Below are 20735 nucleotides of genomic sequence, written 5' to 3'. Positions count from 1 at the left end.
AATGTTTGAGCTGTAGTCAATTTTATGAGTCAATACTGCAAGGTGAAATATTTGTATGGTAAATTATACACCGGCCCTTCAAAATTTTGTGCACGACCACGGCGTCTGTTAATCAATGGCCTTAATTCGGTCATGGTAAGTTCACCTTGGTCAGCCCTTAATGACGTCGTTTCATAAATCTGTTTCGTCAATCTCCTTTAAATCATTCTCTCTATATGTAAAATTATGTACCTAAATGAAATGAAATAAGAACACCCACACAATTGATATGTTGAAGTAATTACAATAGTAAATATATTCTACAACTATTGTTAATCAGTGATATATAGTTCAACATCAATCATTTGTGGCGGACGCAACAAAGCTGTGTTTACACTAAATTTACCTTCGAGTAAACAAGGTTAATTGCATCTTAATATCAGAACAATGACTACAAGTTATGAGCGAGCCGTGAATTTGTTCACATTTCACAAATTTTGGTTACAATTATTGTTGTATGATTGTAAACTTTGTGTTGCGACTAAATGAAAATCTCTCCTCTAATAAAATTCTTATTCTTCGTCCTGGCCTTATGTCCTATTTCTTTTGAGGTCAACCCTCCTAGTCCGGGTACCTTTGCGTCTCCATGTCTGTTTGAACGGTTCCAGCGGAAGCCTTGGGTGAGCCCGGTTGTCTTTTAGTGATTTCAGTTTCCAGCGACTACATTTTTTTTGGTCGTATGAAGGTTCAAGTTACTTTTTTTTATAATTTCATTTTATTCGGAACAACAATAACTATAAATAACGATTTACAATGAATATTTCTAAGTAAAGCTAGTCAGCGCCAACTACAGTTGTCTATATTATCATTTTCCAATATCTAAATTATGATAAAATTTAACACCTCAAACAGAAAAAACAAACACGAAAGTACCTACTAAGTACAAGAAAAAAGAAAGAAAGCAAAAAAGTAAAGCAATGTGAAGTGTGAAATCCTGACTAACAAAAAAGCATGCATTCAAAAAAAAAAAGAATAAATATATAAGCACAAAACAAGAAAAATAAACCAATTCTCTAAGTGGTAGGTATTCCGCACTGTAACACCTGTAAAATCTTCAAATTTCATTTTCAAGTAGGGCTGTTCAAATTTCCTTCCAAAAGTTCCTAAAACATTTTCCTATAGTGTAATTGATATAATAAAGAACACCTATTTTTACCTACCTTGAGTAATTTTAAATTTTTATTGAACTAATATTCAATTATTTTTTGTGAAATCACTCCACTAGTTTGTTATAATTATTAACACAAAGATCGCTATACCAACTAAGCATAGTTGGTATAGCGTCTAGCACGGTAAGCTAGAAGACGTCGGTTCAAATACGGCCGGATCGAAGGAATTTTTCTGAGTGTTCGATCTTTGTATTAATAATTATAACAAACTAGTAGTTAAAAATTTAAAATACAGCGAATAGCGATATCTCTCTCCAGGGCTGGTAGCTGTAAAGGTACTAATTGGGTGATAAATTTTTCATAGATTTCTCATAGATGGCGCTATGACTAAAAAATCGTTGAAAAACCAAATACAAAGACACGACGCAAGCACATAGAAAAATTCGTGAGGTCCGCTGGTTCATTCCGTTGCTTAGTTGGTATAGCGTCTGGCACGGTAAGCTAGAAGACGTCGGTTCGAATCCGGCCGGATCGAAGGAATTTTTTCTTAGTGTTTGATCTTTGTATTAATAATTATAACAAACTTGAGTAATTTGTTTGTCAAAACGTTGTCAATTTCATCAATAAAACTCAGTTTGACCTTCAGATTGACTAAAATATTTTTGGTTGGTAATCAGTGCCCTATCGATTCGTCAATCTTATCTATCAAGATCTTTAGTTGACAGAATTTGTATATATTTGAATTGGAAATAGCAATTAACCTTAGTAAATCGAGAAATATTCATACAGCCGACTTCGTTTCAGGCTACGTTTAAAGTACCTTACAAAACAAAAGCTTAAAACAAATATTATTTTAAACTTACTCAGTGTTCTAAATATGGGTATGATAAACAATGTAACAATTAAAAATGAAACTAGTTTTTCGGATCTGAATCACGTGTATTTGTTTATTCAAACCAACAAAAGTTACGAGCCCATTACAGGTCCTACGGTCACAACTGAATGAGGTCGTAAAGTCATCAACCAGCTTCATCTATATTAACGCAAAGGTATTAACGCCAAGTTCAGTATAGTTACAGTTTAGAGTTACAAGTTCAGTATAGTTACAGTTTAGTTATTCTATTAAACGAAAAAAAAACATCCCAATTTACGCTACGACCGTTTTGTAAAACATTTTATTTTAACAACATGAATTTTTACTAAATTAAATTTGATAATCAAAAGGAAATCTGAAATAAAATAAATATATTAATAAGTTTCATTGAAGTTTGCTTGGGAATTTTCAACAGGAAATAGTGGATCATAAACTGGTGGCACAACAACAACAAAACCATTCCCCCTGTTAAAATGGCTCTCCTAGCGTCTGGGTAGAAAACGAACTTCTTTGACAAGGGCCTAAGGTTTACCAAACTTAATCGAATATGTAGGTTAATCCATGAAAGTTTCGCAATTTGCAGGCTTTACAACTGGTGCTTAATAAGAGCAATATCTTTTTTGACGGAGATAGATGTGAATAAATAATATAAAACAAATAGGAAATGAAACTATTTTTCCGGATTTAAATCGCGTATATTTGTTTTTTCAAACAAACCGACGTTTCGGGCCCTTTACAGGTCCCATGGTCACGGTTGACTGTTGTTATTTAATTAATAACTATTGTAACTATAGTGGAAAAAATAGGGTGGTTTGCATTAATATTAGACATAACTGGTTGAAAACTGTACCACCAACCGTGACCATGGGACCTGTACAGGGCCCGAAACGTCGGTTTGTTTGAAAAAACAAATATACGCGATTTAAATCCGGAAAAATAGTTTCATTTCCTATGTGTAACAATCGCGAAAACCTAAGAACTCGATATGAATATAAAACAAACCAAATAAATACTAGTAATAGGACAGGTTAGAGGGCGGGGCCCGCGTTACCTAGCTCTTGAGCCGAAGGTCCCCTTAAGTGTCGACAGCGCCTCAGTTGTCGTTCAAATGTATAAATAGATTGTTTTGTGAAAAAGAAAATAGAAATATGCCATTATATCATATCGCTTAGGAAGACAAAGTTTAAAAATACTCAGGGAGTGATTTCATTTCATGGGTAAGTACAGAAACTCTGTATTTCCTAAATTTTTTGAACAATGCGTTAATAATATTTCGAAACACGAATATGTTATTATAATATGGTCATAACAATATATATTGCTTGCCAGCCATTGCCGCCGTCAAAAGAATAATTCTAATAACGCTCAATGAATTGCTTGCACTAGGTATTTGGTACTGGATCCGCGCGTTGTAATCAAATTATGGATAAGTAGAAACTCTGTATTGAAAAACCCGGGTTAGGATTAGTTAAACATTTTTTTTATTAAAGCGTTACCAGTGTGAAGACACATTATTTACACAGGTATTTAAGGCTTACAATTTTGATTATTTATTATTAATGGTTTAGTCCCAACGCTCACAATAACACGGGTATTGTTACCTGCAGTTAGTAAAAATCAATTTAACTTTTTTTTATTGTTGTTTTTTATTTTCAATGTAAAGACGATATATTAATAAAAAAAAAGATATGTGGGTAGGAGGGGTACAGTATCGATAATTTTACCATGCGAAGTATGAAATGAAGACTTCATGAGAATGGAGATTTTCTTTTCCTCGTCTGTATGATTTTGAATTTGAATTTTGTATCTCCCTACTTGCTTACTATGCGTCACCTTCATCGGCTTGAGTTCTTAGTTTTATGACAGGCATGATTCACATGTGCAGTTTTTGTATTGATTTTTTTAGTATCCAGCCGGATCCTTTTTAAATGAGAAAAGGGCTGAAGCAACACGCAGAAAAAGCTGGATACCTATTAAATGTAGCACCATTTATTATAAGCTTTTTATGACATTAGATTATATACCTATGAATAACATCATAAATATTCTAAAAGCAGGGGCAATTCCGACGGAAGAAATAAATCATTTAGTTAATCAGGTAATATATGACATGAAACTCATAGTCGCCTTCGCAATTTGCAGACCACATCTAAATGTAAAAACATTTCTAAAGCATTGTCAGTTATTTTTCGTCAAGTTTTCTTGAAACAAATGACTCGCTTCTTCATAAGTATCTTCATTTTCTTGACAAGCTCATCGATGGTGTAGGTCAGAAGTCAGTCAGATCAGAAAGCGGTAATTGTTGAACAAATATATCGTTTTTCAGGGAGAATAAAGATTTTTACGATAACTGTGTTTTAATATTCAACCCTTCCAGTGATCGGATAGACTTGAAATCTAGTATGTTAATGAAAGTACGATGACAGTGCAATAATCATTAATACTGTAATCGTTGCGCGTAGCTACGTATACGCACACATCTGCGTATCAATTAATATTTGTGTGTAGCAAAATCTTATGCGTATTTGGTAACAAATGTGTGCATGTAAAAGTCAGCTACACTAGTTCTCGAAGAAATTACTTTAATGCCGTTTTCATATTCTCCGTGGTTTTTTTTTTTTTGCTAATTTTAGCAAGTGTAAAGTAATGCCAAGTGCAATAAACATAATGTCGATATCAATTAAATGTCACATCCCTATGTGTAGATTGTTAACTTTTTGCTTTGGTTCCAAAAAGTTGATGTTTATAGGATTCTTAGATTTATATGACTAGTAATATTAAAACTTTATTGGATTCAAATAACTTTCAATTTTTTTTACTATTGTCTAATTTCGTTTGATAAATTATCTCTTTCGAACCTGGACATACACGATTGATAGGTTTATAAGAATAATTTTCCAAACAAAACTCTTCCACCTATCTGAACGAGGCCTTCATCACACGATTGCGCGTTACACGAACTTTTACCTTGCATTTAAAATTAGTGCATCGACTAGTCGCCTTGCGAGCACCAACACATCCATTCGGACGGATTTTAGGGGACGTACCTTTTTGGATCGTACCTGATTTACGCTTTGTCGCTTGGAATTTTGTTTTTTAATACCTAAACGCAATAATACATTAAACATTTCATATGATTAAGTCAAAAACAACATGCTAATAACTATCTAGCTTGCAAAAAAATTGATGATTTTTCGCAACACAATTGTTACGACTCAAGTACAACATTTGTGCTTACTTTTTTCATGCTTTTTTTTATTTTTTCAGCATGACATATAAATTATTAGATTAAGAAATTGAAGTTTATTATGGGAATCCAATAATGAGGGCAGATATGAAGACGATTTCGACACCTTAAACAAAAACTCCCAGGAACATCGCGATGCTGAGGGGTGCTCATCCTCAAAATTGGAAGACGAGTCTGTTGATGACGTATCTCTAATTACGCACCGATGGAAGAAGAAGAAGCATCGATGCCAGCGGATTCTTTGCATAATGTAAATTCGGTAGGAACACCAGCTCAATAATTTGAGAAATATTTTACACCAGACGACACGGCGAGAGTTATGATAAAAAATACTATTACAATAGGTACATTTTATGACTTTTTGTTGATTTTGCATCTAAGAAATGATCTTAAGATTTTATTCACCAAATAAATAATAATTATAACAAAATTATTGTGGTTGCATTTTACTCAAATACATATTAAAGGCTCATCTAAATACAATCGTGTTCCCACACAATTGTGCGCCTGTTATAAAAGGTCGAAGTTAATACAATTGTGCGGGCCAAAATTTTCCAAGATGGCGGCCGGAAAATGAAAAATTGATCAGATTCGTCATCTACAGGTCAAGTTCAGGTAGATACAAGTTTTTTTTTCGGTGAAAGTCCAAGTAGTTTCGCAGCCGGTCCGAAAGGGATAACCAATCAAAATTATATTATCTTAGTACTAATGTAAGATTACGTTTTCAAATGTGTGCACGTGGCGACACCGGTTTTGATAATAATGTCGTTTGATATTTTAGACAACATTTATACTAACGCCTTACCTAGTAATAAATAAATTAACTTCTGGTCACTGCGGTCAATTGGCCACTTTTAATATAACTGTTGACAAAATGCCAAAAAAGGATATCACATGTGTTCCGATAAATAATGTTCGACTTAAAGCTTATAGAAATAACGTAATGCTTAAACTAACGATCCCAATAAATTGTATAATTCAGTTTTCAACATAGTGAAAAGTGAACGTGATTATATTTTTAAGTCAAAAATGATAATCATTAATAATTCATTGAAATTTAGTGATTGGGCGACAGTGGGAATTCATAAAAGTAGACAAAGGCTATATGATCTTTACGATGAAAGGACCTATAGCACTAATAACAGTTTTAATGATTTTGTTAGGAAGTATTCGAAAATGTTTAAACGTATTTGTGTTGCAGCCAAAGCAATGTTTGTAAATAATAAAATTAAAAGCAGTGCGGACGTAGTAAAAACGACATGGAATATTATAAACAGCAAAACTGGAAGGGTCAAACTTCGTAACTTAGATTTTCAACTAAGATTTAATGACAAAGTTGTAAACACAGACGCAGAAGTTGCTAAAATATTTGAAATTTTTTTTACTGACATTCCAATTTTGACTACTAAATCGTTAAATTCATCTCCCACCGCTGCTGAATCTTTACTAAAAGAAAATAATGCAGTTAGTATCACTAATTTGAGGTTCCGTCATGTATTTCCAAACGACATTGTTAAAGCCTTTAAAGTCTATAGACATAAAAAATACTGCTGATCTTGATGGTCTTTCAGTCAGAGTAATTAGTACTGTAGTTGATTGTATTGCGCCTTACTTAGCATGTGTCTTTAATAAATGTGTTGATGATGGTGTCTTTCCTGACCTCATAAAGTAAAGTAAAGTTATTCCACTTTTCAAATCTAGTAGTATTTCAGACCCCACCAATTTCAGACCTATACCAATACTACCAACTCTCAGTAAAATATTTGAAAAAATATTCTAAATCAGATGTGTGCACATTTTTATAATAATAACTTAACGTCTCCTAAACAATTTGGTTTAATTGGGGTCTCTCTACAACCGATGCTGGTGTTCAGTTGATGAAACATATATTTGATGCATGAAAGACTCACATGACATCAGAGATCTGATGTTTCAAAACAAAAAAAATATATTGTAAATGTTTAACGTGTACGTTATTTACAAAGAGCAACCCCTAGAGTTTCTTGCTTATTCTTCTCAGGGGATTCTGCCGTACGAATGAGCGGTAGAGTTTAACCAATGTGACGATTTCAGGTGTAATAATGCTTACCTATGAAATAAAGATTATTTTGGATTTGAATTTTGAATTTGATACTGTTTTAACTCCTTTTTTTTTTACTTCCATGCATATAGCTAACGTCTGCAGCCTTTTTTTTGTATATAATACCAAGTGACGGGACAAACCAACACTATTTCCTCGTGCGTCTGATGGTAAGCGACACGCCGGTCCATTATAGTTGCAGTGCCACTTAGAACTTTGAACCACAAAGATCGAAGAGGTACTTCGCCCGTCACCCTGATATAAATTAACAGGTCCGATGTACCCGCAATTACACCAGCATCATTACCCTTCAAAACTAAAACGCAACAATACTCGCATTACTGCTTGGCGGTAGAAAAATACGTAAGGCGGCAGTACTTCCCTGGACGAACTGTTCGCAGATGTTATGGATAAACTTATTACATAACTGGTTGATGATTATAACATCACAGTCAGCCGTGACAATGGGTCCAGTAAAGGGCTGAAACATTGGTTTATTTGAAAATAACCTTAGTACAAAGTACTAAAAAACCAACCTCAAGTCGTTCATCCCTTAGTTTGCCACCCTTAGAGGTGGAATATTACACTACAGAGGTACCATTTTTCCAACGAAAAATCAATCATCAAAATCGGTTCAGAAAAAAAGTTATCGCGTAACATACAAATACACATACAAAAAAAATACCTACAGTCGAATTGAGAACCTTCTCGTTTTTTGAAGGCGGTTAAAAAAACAAAAATACAAGATTTAGATCCGAAAGAAAAATTTAAATTCCAATAGCGGAAATCTAAGAACTGATATTGACTGTGAACTGGCAACCGGTACTATCTCAATTTTGATAACTTTACAGGATGGAGAAAAAAATTGTTTGCGTCATTTATATGGCATCTAATTTACTAAATAAAAATACGTAGTTTTTGAAGATTTTTATTACGCACGCATGTATGTACACAAGGTATTTTATTTCATAAACCAGAAGCTATATAAATGATGTTTTCTTCATCTTGTAAAGTTGTCAAAGTTGATATAGTACCGGTTGCCAGTTCACAGTCCATACACAACTGTTATTTTTTTATGTCCTTCTACTTTGTCAATATTAAACCTTGAGCAGATTCTATAGTTTTTCTATTGGTTTATATTTTGATTAGGCTACTACTTTATAACTCATCTGTTTAGTATGTTTCATCATTCTTAGATATACTGTCAAGACACTACAAGCAATTTGTTGAATTCGGCAGCGTAGAGCGACAGGAAGACGGATTAAGTTTTCAAAGTGTGATAAAATTACCAATCATAATTGCCCAATGTTTTGGTTTATTTCCTGTTATAGGAGTCAACGGGACTGATGCTTCTAAATTGAGGTAAGACTACGTTTATTTGATAGCGACGATCCAGAACCTTTATGGTATTTAACTGCCTCCGTGGCCGAACGGTTACCATGCCGGACTGCCACGCAGAGGTCCCAGGTTCGATTCCCGGGCCGGGAGAAATATTTGTATGGCCTACATTTATTCTCTCGTGAGTTTGGGTGTAATTTGTGGTTATCTATGTGTGTGTCCATGGCACCCGCGACACAGGGTTTCCCTAGTGCGGGGCTATGTTGATTGTGAGCGTTATTATTTATTTATTTATCTAAGCTTAAACGTTCCACAACTTGCAATTATGTTATTTGTAACCTTCAAACGTAGGGCAAAATGATAGTAACGGAGTGAAGATATTTGTGTTTTCCATCCGTTACTCTCATCTCTGGACTGTATTCGCACTTTCCATCAGGCGCGGTGCAGTCATTTTGCCGAGTCACAATAAAAAAAAAATATTGTAAAATCTCAGCAGAGAGTACTCAAAAAACCGACCTCAGAAGTCATTCATCCCCTAGTTTGCCACCCAGGTGGAATATTTTGTTCAAATTTAAATAGACCCACTTTTGAGGTACCCTCTTTTCAACAAAAAAAGAATCATCAAAATGGATTCACAAATGCCGGAGTAATCGCGTAATACAAACAAAAAAAACTTGCCAGGAATATATTACTAACATGAGAAATGTACAGGCAACGGCACATAAGACAACACGTTTTTGTTCGAAAATCGCCTCCAGTGCAACGGAACAAGATACGTCAATGCGTAGCTTGATGTGCTGGCGTGTGTACCAGAAATAAACTTTTCAGTTTTTCTTATTTTTTTAGTAAACTAGTGGAGTTATTTCATCACATCAATACAAAATCAATTATACATTTTCATAAAAGCGACATCAAAGTCAGATTGTGGCCTCCGATTTTTTGGTTCCATACAATGAACATACATACATATACTCACGCCTTTGGGTTCATCTTTATAAGAAACTGAGTCTATTAGAATTAAAAAAAAATCAATTTTATTCATTTTGTAAGAAAAAATATTTTATGAAAGTAGACCAACTTCTGCTGTCCTAGATTTGTCCCACATAATGAAATGATCCATTCATGAAACTGAATTGATCAGAACTAAAAAAAATTTTCATCAATTTTATTCAACAGACAAGTGACGCTTGATTAAAAAATTGACTATGCCAAAATTGTTTTCATAAAAAAGACGTAATGGTTTCTAAGACAGTTTCCTTGCATCTTCTATGGTTTTGGATTTCCTCATATTCCTCCCATTAAAAAAAAAAAACACCGAATATTCCAGCGACTTTGTGTTTTACAAATAATGTTATATGTATGTACTTGTGTTTTTATTTAAGTTATTTTTTTTTATATTTACAGATTTACATTTTGGTCAGGAAGATATTGGTACAGCACGTTAACGATCTTGGGACAAGCCGTTGTAATTTTTTTTAATATTATGAAAATGTTTAATAGTGGTTCTACATATTTCGAAAACCGTAAGTTTTTTGTAATATTTTACTATTTGATATAACTTTCTAAGGCTTCGTGTAATCAAAATGTTCATAAATATGTGAAGTGGTTCAGATCCAGACAATTATTCCTATGACACGTAAACGCCCGGTGGTAGTAGTTCAGCAGCAGTAGAGATCTTTGTCAAAGAGTTCGTCCAGGGAAGTACTGCCACCTAACCTATTTCTGCCGTCAAGCAGTAATGTTAGCATTACTGCGTTCCGGTTTAGAACAGTAAGGGTTTGAGGGTGACGGGCGCAGTGGCAGTGCTCCTCAGATCTTTGCGATTTAAAGCTCTGAGTGGCACTGCAACTGTTATTGATAAGCGTGTAGCATATCATCAGGTGCACGACTTGTTCGTCCCGTCGCTTGATATTATAAACAATATACTCGTATAATACTAAGTGACGGAAAAATATCGTATTTAAACTAAGCGCTTTACATGGTTATAGGCAAAATACTAACAACGTAAGAGCCTATCCTCTAGCCAGAGATATTTGTCTAAATATTTGGGATAAAGACTACGAGGAAACTCACTAGCAAGAGGCATTTGGTATAGGACGATACAACCGTGATCTCCTCGAAAGCCGTGGTTTCATGGAGTGGTTTTCTCTAGGGAATCTCTTGTTTCAGCATTTAGAATCAGATCTGGTCACATTCCACTAAATAAATTTTATCACTTAATAGGTACCTCACCCCTCTGTGATTACTGCAAAAGAATAGAAGACATGATACATCTATTTGTTAGTGGAGTATGACCACACTAGGGCCGCAAGAGTACGATTTGGAGTTGAGGAGATTGGACGTAATGGAGACATAAATATTGTCCTGGAAAACACCTTACAGAAAATAGCCAAAAAGATTTGTACTTACGTAACCTATTGCATCAAATCTAAAAATGCCCCTAATAGACCACGCAATTTAAGATTCCTATGAGTACAGTGTTAAAGGCCTTGTTAAAAATTAGGAAGAAAAATGCGATTCAAAGGCGGTGCAGTCGCAGCGTGTAAACCTTTGTACAAGTTCACAAATTGAAAATGCAAATGCAAATGCAAATGCGCGCGCTTATTTTACGCGCGTTTGAATGAATATGTCGCTGTAAACGCGCGTCGACGTATAAAATAAGCCTTGCAGGACTATATTACAACTACTAACATCATAAACAATAACTTTTGTTCCTTGACTATTTGAAAAAAAACAACAATAAATTTACCAAAACACATCAAGCTATATAAACACTTTTGTTTCTTCCAGGGGCAACGGAACAAGATCCGTCAATGCTTGTTTACCTTGATTATGCTGCCGTTCGTACTTACTACCTGGCACTTTTAGATCTGTGTTAGTATGTATAGTAAGTGCAAACGTGCAAGCATCCTCCCAAACCACTCCCACCCCCGCTCCTGCGTTTTGCATCGCTTTCTTTTGTTATCGCACATAGTTACCACGGTTTGGAGCGATCTATTTAAATATTATTATTTTTGTACGAAAGTAAAATCTGATGAATTATCAAAAGTCATGCAACAAAACTTGTTAATGATTTAGTAATATAGTCCAGGGAAGTTTTTAGTATTTTACAAATAACTTGTTTTTTCTATATGACTATAGATGATCTAGAAATATACATTTTTCATGCAAAATTGAGGCCATATTTGTTTGGACCTGAAGCTTTTTTAGCGCTTTACCCATTGTAGTTTGCTGGGTTGTATCGTACTTTGGTAAATAGTCATTAAATGCATCGATTATTTAGTGATATTCTATTGTTGAATCACAATATGTTCCACAGTAGAGTCTTCCTATCGATGACTCTGATGACTCACCTTACAGAACTATTATTATTAAACATTCTTGCACTTACGAACGGCTAAGAAGTGGAATTCCCTACCTGCAGACTTGTTCCCTGAACGTTATAACTTGGGCCTTTTCAAGACGAGAGTAAATAGGCATTATTTTGGTGTGCATGCTCCTTCGTTGACCTCACTGTCGCTTTCCATCAGGTGAGATGGAGGTCAAATGCACACTTACATTGTATATAAAAGAAATATAATTCTATTGACAAGTGTTACATATTTCAGCCGCAATCGTATTTTACTTCATGACGACTGTAATAGGACTGTTGTTTTTCCGAATTGCAACAAAATGGCCCACACTTTGCAAATATATAGCAAAGACAGAAGCTGAGGACCCTGTTAGAGACAAAAATCTGTCAAGAAACTGTAAAGTAGCTTGTATTCTTGTTCTTGGTTTGGCAGCTGGTACGTATACATTTTGATGACGCGATTTGAAACGAGCAAGGCAAACTTGACCCGGTTTTTAACTATTCTCCTTCTCGTCAGTGGTCATTGAAACCGAAATGTCTTAACGTATCCTATAATAATAACAACGTTTATGTTACGTGAGGAGTTTCTCTTATCTGTCTGCTACTTCCATAATCAGGTCAGCTACAGCTGATTATGGAAATCTAGAGGTCTCCATTTTGTTATCCATGTGTCAAAGTTTCATTGAAAACGTTTCACGAAAAGTGGGTGAAATTAAATAAACTGAATAAAGAGTGTGTGCGTTATTATTATTATTAATCGCGTAACATACATACATTAAAAAATACAATCGAATTTGATGTAAAACTTAAAGAAATACGCAGAATTGTATTTGCTTCCCATACAAACCAGTATTTATTTATTTTTATGATACAAATGCTATGTATCTTCAGATAATCAAAAATGGTCCGGAGAAATAACCCTAAACTAAATAAACAAAAATCTTTCTTTGTAACAAAATTCGATTGGTACGATTGTTACTCATATGCTGGATGAGACATAGTTTCTGTAGGTTTAGATTAGTCCATTAGCACTATTTTATACAAAAAAAGTAAATTCCCCTGTAATATTAAAATTGTTGTCACGATCTTTTACTACCATAATATTCGATTACCAATTCATGATATACTTACAGATGCAGGCACGGTGTGCTGAAGGCGTTGTTTTTTGTATTAATATTTTTTTCCTGTGCCGAATTTACAGTTGAACACATCCTAGCCGATATATCGGGGCTTAATATTGCAATGTATTATCAGCCAAATGCACCCATCTACGATACTTACATGTTACAAGCCTACCATTTTGTCTGGACATTCATTCATTACAACCCTATAATTGGGCTTATAATTAAGGTTTGGAATTTTTTAAATAAATTTTCTGATTTATTTTATCATTATCATCATCATTTCACTCAAAAGACGTCCGCTGTGTCGTCGTGTTCTCGTCCTTTTTGGTTTATTTATTGTGAAAATTTTGCTTGAAATATTTGAAGCGAAGCTTAAATGTAAGGCTAAACAATGTCTTCACCGTTTTCGTGTAAAAATTTCTTTTTACACAAATGAATATTTTAAATAAATATTTTAACAATAAACATCATCGAGAACTGTTATGTCGTCGATGATAAACATAAACTATTTGGGTGCGATAGTATTTAAAATCCATGAAAGGGTTAAAGAGTGTCACATCTGAGAAATGAAAATTAAGTAGATGTACGCGGTTTTTACTAAGTTCATTTACTTTGTAGTACAATAAAGTGTTTGAATAAATAAATAAACAAATACGTACATCATCCAATGAACTTAACACAAATGATTTTATGTCAAGATAATAGACATGTGCAAGAGTGTGTTATGAACATCAAAATAACTACTTTTGAAATTAACAACATACCTAATAAAACAAATAAATGATTTGGATACATTTGTTGATATTATATGGGACTTTTCAATATTATTTGCTTGCTTTGATTCAATACTTCATCCGATCTTCTTTAAGTATTCCTTATCTTTATTCAGATTACAACCATTCAATGCACCTTCAACTGGAACTTTGCCGATGCTTTTGTCATTTGCATCAGTTTGTATCTGACATCAAGGCTTCAACAAATTAATGACAGAATCGTTGCTGTACGGGGAAAGGTAATAATGAAGAAAATGTCTTCTATTTTGTTTGCGGTCTAGTGTCTAACTGCTCGTTTAATACTATTTAATTATGTAGACAATCTTATAGCAGTTTCCTAAACAACAAAAGAACTTCTAATTTCTTATTTATTTATTCTATTAGATACCTAAGAAGTTTATATCAAAAACTTAAAATCAAAAATGAAAACATTCATTTAGATGAGAAAATAATTTAATTTTATCCACAACAATTTTTAAGTTACAGGCTTATTGTAAATTATTATGTTTGGAAAACTTATATTTCAGTTCGCACCTGCGTTATTTTATCGAACAGCGCGTGAGGATTACACTAAGATCGTCGGTTTAATACGGAAAATCGACGAAGTCATCAACGGTGTTATCTTTGTGTCTTTCGCTATAAACGTATTCATTATCTGTATGCAACTTTTGCGTGCTATTAAGTAAGTATGCAATTATAATATCTTCATTTTTAAAAGCACAAAAAATTGTATGTTATGGTAGAGGTCGTTTCCGTCAAGGCATGTATAGTGCTTTTCCCAAATAATGTGACGTAATAATAAACAATTTAAGAGTAGAAGATGTGTAACAGAATAGTAAAAAAAATTGGTATTAAAAGTAATATTTTACATTACGCTAATATTGCCTCTTATTTTAAATTAGGCGGACTGCAATCCATTAGTGTATTTTTGTTGTCGCTCTTCTCACAACTCATTTTCGCGACGATAATTCAAAAAAAGACGAAAAAGCAGAACAAAATACCAAAGCACTTTGGTTTATTGTACTGCCTTTTCACCTTTTCTCTTCTTTGTAATAAGCGGTACGGTATTTTTAAATTCTCGCAATAAGAACACTAGGCAGTTGGCTGTACGAGCTTTTCTTATACCTGTTTACGTAGTTCATTATAAGTTCAAGTTTAGAGCAGCGGAAAGTACTTAGTGGCTTTTCATACTTATTTTGTAGGCTTTGGCCGGGAAGAAGTCACGCGGTCCATAAATGACAAACTTTCCGTGTTCGTTTTTTCAAAGTAATGCAAACATTTCCGAGCATGTTTGAGAAATAAATACATTTTTAGTCTTCAGAAACCCCCAAAACCCAAACAGAACCAAATACAATACAAAAATTTAATATAATTTGTAAATTAAGAAATGCATTAAGTTTATTGGTGTTACAGGAAATTGGTGTATAGGAAACCTGTATACGTTTAAATGTTATATATTCTATCCTCCTTGTCATAAACAACGCATTTGCATCTAAGTTTCGAGATTTGAGTAGAGGCGAAGGTGCAGAGCCTTGAACACCACCGTAGAGGGTTATCACGGAGAGTGTGCGATGGAATTGCATAATTTGATTCCACAGTCCCTTTCTATAAATAAGATATAAAAAAAACCGATTAGAGCGGGTTGTAGATCTCACTTCGCTGATTTCGTACATGTTAAAAGCTCAATTTCGTTGAAAAAGATCGATTACGTTGTTTATGATAAGGATGGAAATATTGTAGATTTGAATTTTAGTACGTATTGTGACGAGAAACGGAATTTTCCCGAAGGCAGCACCTTCTTGCCAAAAGTAATAAACTAATAACACAACCAAGCAAACAAGATCTCAGAGATTTCTTTTTCAGGGAAGACATCAAGCAAATGCTGCATGTCTCACTAAAGTCGATGAAAATTAATAGTATACCGTGTTATACAACATTTCAGTACCTTTCTTTACTTATAGTTATACTTAAATCGTTTCTAAATGCTTCAAAATGGGCAAGGAAATAAATTTGTGCCTAAAAGTTATATAAAAAATGTATGAATCGGTACGTGATCCGTTTTCATATTCTTTTAAAGCTAACAGCCAACTGTAATGGTAATTCATAGGCCTAAGAGGTTTGTTTGGTTAACTAGCATTCTTGTTGTAACTTTAAACATTTATGTAGTCTGTGGGTTTAACAAACACAACAATAATGGAAATTTGTTGTGGCCCAAAATTTTTCGCCTCACGTCTTCTATTTTTTAAATATATTGTCTAAAAATGTTTTGTATCAGGATCAATGATTATAAACAGTAACTTAGAACTGAATTAATGAAATTTGAATTTCTTTTTTAGGCCCGTGCACGGATATATACAAGCGATATACTTAATATATTCCTTCTCGTTTCTGCTGATGAGATCTCTAGCAGTTTCTCTGATTGCATCTAAAGTTCATACTGCAAGTCGAACTTCAGCTGAATATTTATATGATGTTCCTTCATCTGCTTATTGCAGTGAGGTAGATGACGTTCATTTGATTTTAGCGTCATGTATCACACCTTTGGTACTTTATAAGTAAATAATTTGGATTTCAGGTCCAAAGATTTCTAAATCAAGTTCATAGTGATGACGTAGCATTGACTGGATTGAAGTTTTTTAATGTGAAACGTGGACTTGTTCTAACTGTAAGTGTTTAAGCATTTTTTAAATAAGGTTAGGTTGTTTATTTATATTTTATTAGTTAATTACCGCAATTTCGTAGTAGCCTACTCTGTACTACACAAATTTTCACAGTTTTATTGTTATCCATACAAATTTCATCCCGTTTTAGATTCATTTTTGTGTCGAAAAATAGCTTGTATGCTTCTCCTAGGTCCCATCTGTCTATGTACTAAAATTTATTAAGAAGAATAAGAATCAGATGAAGCCAACGACTTCAATCTATCAATCAATATATCAATCGATGGACAAAAACATTCACATTAACTAAATGTTATAAACAAAACTCTATCAATCGTGATAGTGTTTTGTTTTAGTATCAAATTTGGTCAAGGAGTATCAGTACCGTAATACCGTGGGCAGACGTGACAGCCTATATCTATTGGGATTGAGATAGGTAGGCAGATACCATTGAGTGTTTACTAATGATATTTATCCATAATTGGGGAATTAACGTGAAGCCCCTGGCAAAACAGTTATTAGTTGCACAATACACTTTATGTACGCTAGTATATCGTTGAATAAAGCCATCTTTTTCTTTAATCTCGAATCGTATGTACCCTACAATCTCGCCATCACGAGTTCGCTCGAGACAAAAGTTCTTGTTTATCACGTTAGTAATATAGTCCTGGGAGGTTGTTGGTATTTCACAAAAGCCATGTACAGAAATTGCCGGCAAGTAATCATGAGGAAAATTAATATTGCAAATTTCTAACCAACTTTAAAGAATCTTATAAAAAATTGCATCTTAATCGATAGCCTACACTGTAGTCTTGGCACAGGCTTCCTCTTACAATGAGTGGGCTTGAGCTGTAGTTCCCACGCGCGCCCAATTCAGGAACTGTACAGAATTGCACCTTACGTGTATGATTTTTTTTTATGGTATTACCTTTTCTATTATGTTTTTTGCCTTCGTCGAATAAATTAAATTATTTTCTATTCTATTCCATTCTGTTTTAATAATAGAGAATAGATACTCAAAATTATCTATTTGTTACAAACTGTTCATCTATTTTTAGATTACGGCAACTATTATAACATATGAGCTAGTGCTCATGCAATTTGCTGGAGTGACACCGACTTTGCAACCCACAACAGTATAAATATCTACCTAGCTTATGTGTGGTGACAACTTTTTGAAGAGTTTTATGTATGCGTTTTTAGTTTTTCTTCCAAACCTGTGATACGATTGCAACATATGGAACTTATCCAGTACGCAAGGCGACATACTACTATTTATTAGTTATTATAGTTGACAAATGTCCCGAAAACCAATATTTTCAAATTTAATTTTGATCTTGAAAACTAATAATGATATTTTTTTCTATCAAAAGGCAATATATTACTGAAATTACAGACATTGATATATTTTTTCGTCTGACAAATGTAAAATGTATTTCATGTATCAAAAATTGCACAATATGATCAAATCGATAGATAGAATTGCAAAAATTTATAAAATATATGACATTTTGGATTGATTAACATTAAGATTGTCGAATTAGTCCATTCTGCGATTGCCACTTCTTATCCTATAATAATTTGACAGAAATAAATTTATTGTTATTATTGGGTACAAAGCGTCTGTTTGCCAGACCGGGGCTAACCATTCTCCTATTTGAGCTTTGAGTATGTACTCGTCACCGATCTTTGTTTTTGGTTTAAACGCTTTTTTGCCGTAGCGCCATCTGTGAGGACCATATGCAAGTTTTTTGGTTTTGTTCGTCGTCTCGCAGCTATTGCCGCTAGATGGCAGCACATTGCATGAAATTTCAATATAAAAATACAACGCCGTAACTTGCAATAACAGGTATTGAACTTTCAAGGGTATGCCAAATTGGATAAAATTTAAATTATATTAATAGTCCAGAATTTGTTACTTATTTTGAAATTGGAAACTACGACCAATCATTATCAAAATTTCATAATGTTTACCATTATAATAGTATGAGTTTTGGCTGCAGCGGTTTTGATAATAATAGAGCCCTAAGGTCCTTCCATTGCTTTTTTCTTTCGTGATTGAAATATATGTCGGCTAGGTATCTGTTCTGTACCTTCAGGTGCGAAATATGTTGCAACTTTTATCACCTTTTTATAGGAAATGAAATTATTTTTCCGGGTTTAAATCGCGTATATTTATTTTTTCAAACAAACCGACGTTTTGGGCCCTAAAGGGCCTTAAAAAAGGACCTTAAAAGGTCTCGACAGTCTCTTACAGTCAACCGTGACCATGGGACCTGTAAAGGGTCCAAAACGTCAGATAAATAGTTATAATCAATAAAAGTATAAATCCGGAAAAATAGTTTCATTTCCTATGTGCATTGCGAAAACCTAAGAATTCGATTTTTATGGGAATTTATTTATATATAATTTTGATTATATAGTACTGATTTTATTGTAAAAATTGTTGTAGACCACATGACATATTTCTAATCATAGAGTATCAAATATAAACATTTAGGTATTTAGATTAAAATATCATAATTTTTGTTTGCTTTATTATCTATTCTTAGGGTAGTTACCCTAGCATTTGGTCAGTGATAAAATTCGTTCCAATCTACTATATTTTTAATTTATGAAATTCATTTTTGTATTTGTTCTATGAGTATTTTGAGTCAACAATAGAATAAATGAATCGGCTGCCCTACAACACAGGTAAATATTTTTTTATTTCCACATCAACACAACACAAAACCTCGAATGTCACTTAAAGAAATATTTGCTTCTCAAATAATTTGTGACCACCGAATAAGTCACAAGTAAATGTTATGTCATCGACCATTGTTATTTTTCTATGACAGCTGATGCTATATACCAACAAAGTCTCCTTATTGACTGAAAAGGAACACATTTTCTTATTTGGTTACCTTGTTCAATAGTGAAAATGGGATTTTGGTGAATCATTGTATTTCCATTTAAAGGCTTAAGCAAAAAGCACTTAAACCAACACCTAAAAGAAATGAACCAATCTGTGCCAGTATAGATTATACTGGTTCACATTTTTAAACTAATTTAAATGTTAAAACTTTGATTTCTTATTTGTGCGGTTATAGTGGTTCTTAGTGAAAGTCGGCTTTTTGCTTCACAATGTAAATATCTAAATAATTATGATTTAAATCTCGTCATTAAAAATATTATAAAAACAACGTTATACATATTGTAATCTAAACTAAAGAACAGTGATAGCCTAGTTGATAAAACAATTAAGTACCATATAAGGAAGATTTTCTGGGCTTGAATTCCACCGAGTGTGATTTGCAACAAGAACAGATTATGTGCCTAGCCAGTACGCGAAAACGTGACGAAACCTGCATAATATGTAGATTCTAGTTGCGAGTACTAGTACCGAGCGAGATCTCTTTTTTTGGCCCAAGGAATCTGAATATAGATACCCCGGCCCTGCGGGTGCAGAGTCGAGTAGGGAGACACATCGGTCCCCCGACTCCAAATGTAAGGCTCGCCGAATACCAGACGAGCCATCCATCTCAGGCTTCTCCATTCTGGACAACAAACTTCCCCGAGTCCGCTACCCAGGGCCATGGGAGTCAGGACAACATCCCCTCAACTGTGAAGTTCAGTGGATGCTCCCCAGTCCCCGCGGCGGATCTGTTGGCAGGCTCCGCCGCAACACCTTACATGCATCCGCGTGGACTCTCTGAAGAGAGTCGCCCAAATTCGGCCGCGGAGGACAGGACGAGCGCCAACGATACACCGAAATGTCTCTTCCTCCGCAGTCCCACCGCCAATGCATCTCCACCACTTTAAGCGGTGCAGCCCCGTCGGGTTTGCGGAGAACAGAACGAGCGGCAACGACACACCGACACGTCTCTTTCCCCGCGAGCGCGAACCCGCTCGACCCGGACCAAGACGAGCCCGCGCGGACCAGACTAGCTCCATCGGCCGGCCCGCGGGTTCCTCTTAGATTCACCTACAGTGGGATGAAATCGACCACGGCTACTGAGCCCCCTCACCACGTTAAAGCTGAAACCCATTTGGGGCGAGCATTATCTATATACAACCGGGAGCAAATAATGTGCCCCGACAGTACATGGAAATCGTGACGAAACTTGCATTTAGTAGATTCACGTATCACTTTGACG

General features: G+C 34.4%; 1 protein-coding gene across 1 annotated transcript in view; it reads left to right on the top strand.

Annotated features, from left to right (window-relative positions):
• Nucleotides 1-20400, top strand: part of LOC113232735 (gustatory receptor for sugar taste 64f-like) — a 21211-nt gene extending 811 nt beyond the window's left edge. Inside the window, exons 2-7 of the mRNA XM_026467512.1 lie at nt 14053-14175; nt 14464-14618; nt 16273-16435; nt 16512-16601; nt 17655-17732; nt 20047-20400. Coding sequence (XP_026323297.1) covers nt 14053-14175; nt 14464-14618; nt 16273-16435; nt 16512-16601; nt 17655-17732; nt 20047-20400 — 963 coding nt within the window. The remainder of the gene's footprint in view (nt 1-14052; nt 14176-14463; nt 14619-16272; nt 16436-16511; nt 16602-17654; nt 17733-20046) is intronic.
• Nucleotides 20401-20735: the final 335 nt, after the last annotated feature.

This window comes from Hyposmocoma kahamanoa, unplaced genomic scaffold (assembly GCF_003589595.1).
Source record: "Hyposmocoma kahamanoa isolate Upper Pololo Valley unplaced genomic scaffold, ASM358959v1 78, whole genome shotgun sequence".
NCBI lineage: Eukaryota > Metazoa > Arthropoda > Insecta > Lepidoptera > Cosmopterigidae > Hyposmocoma > Hyposmocoma kahamanoa.
The sequence above is the reverse complement of the archived record's forward strand: the minus strand, read 5'-3'. Positions and strand labels throughout refer to the sequence as shown.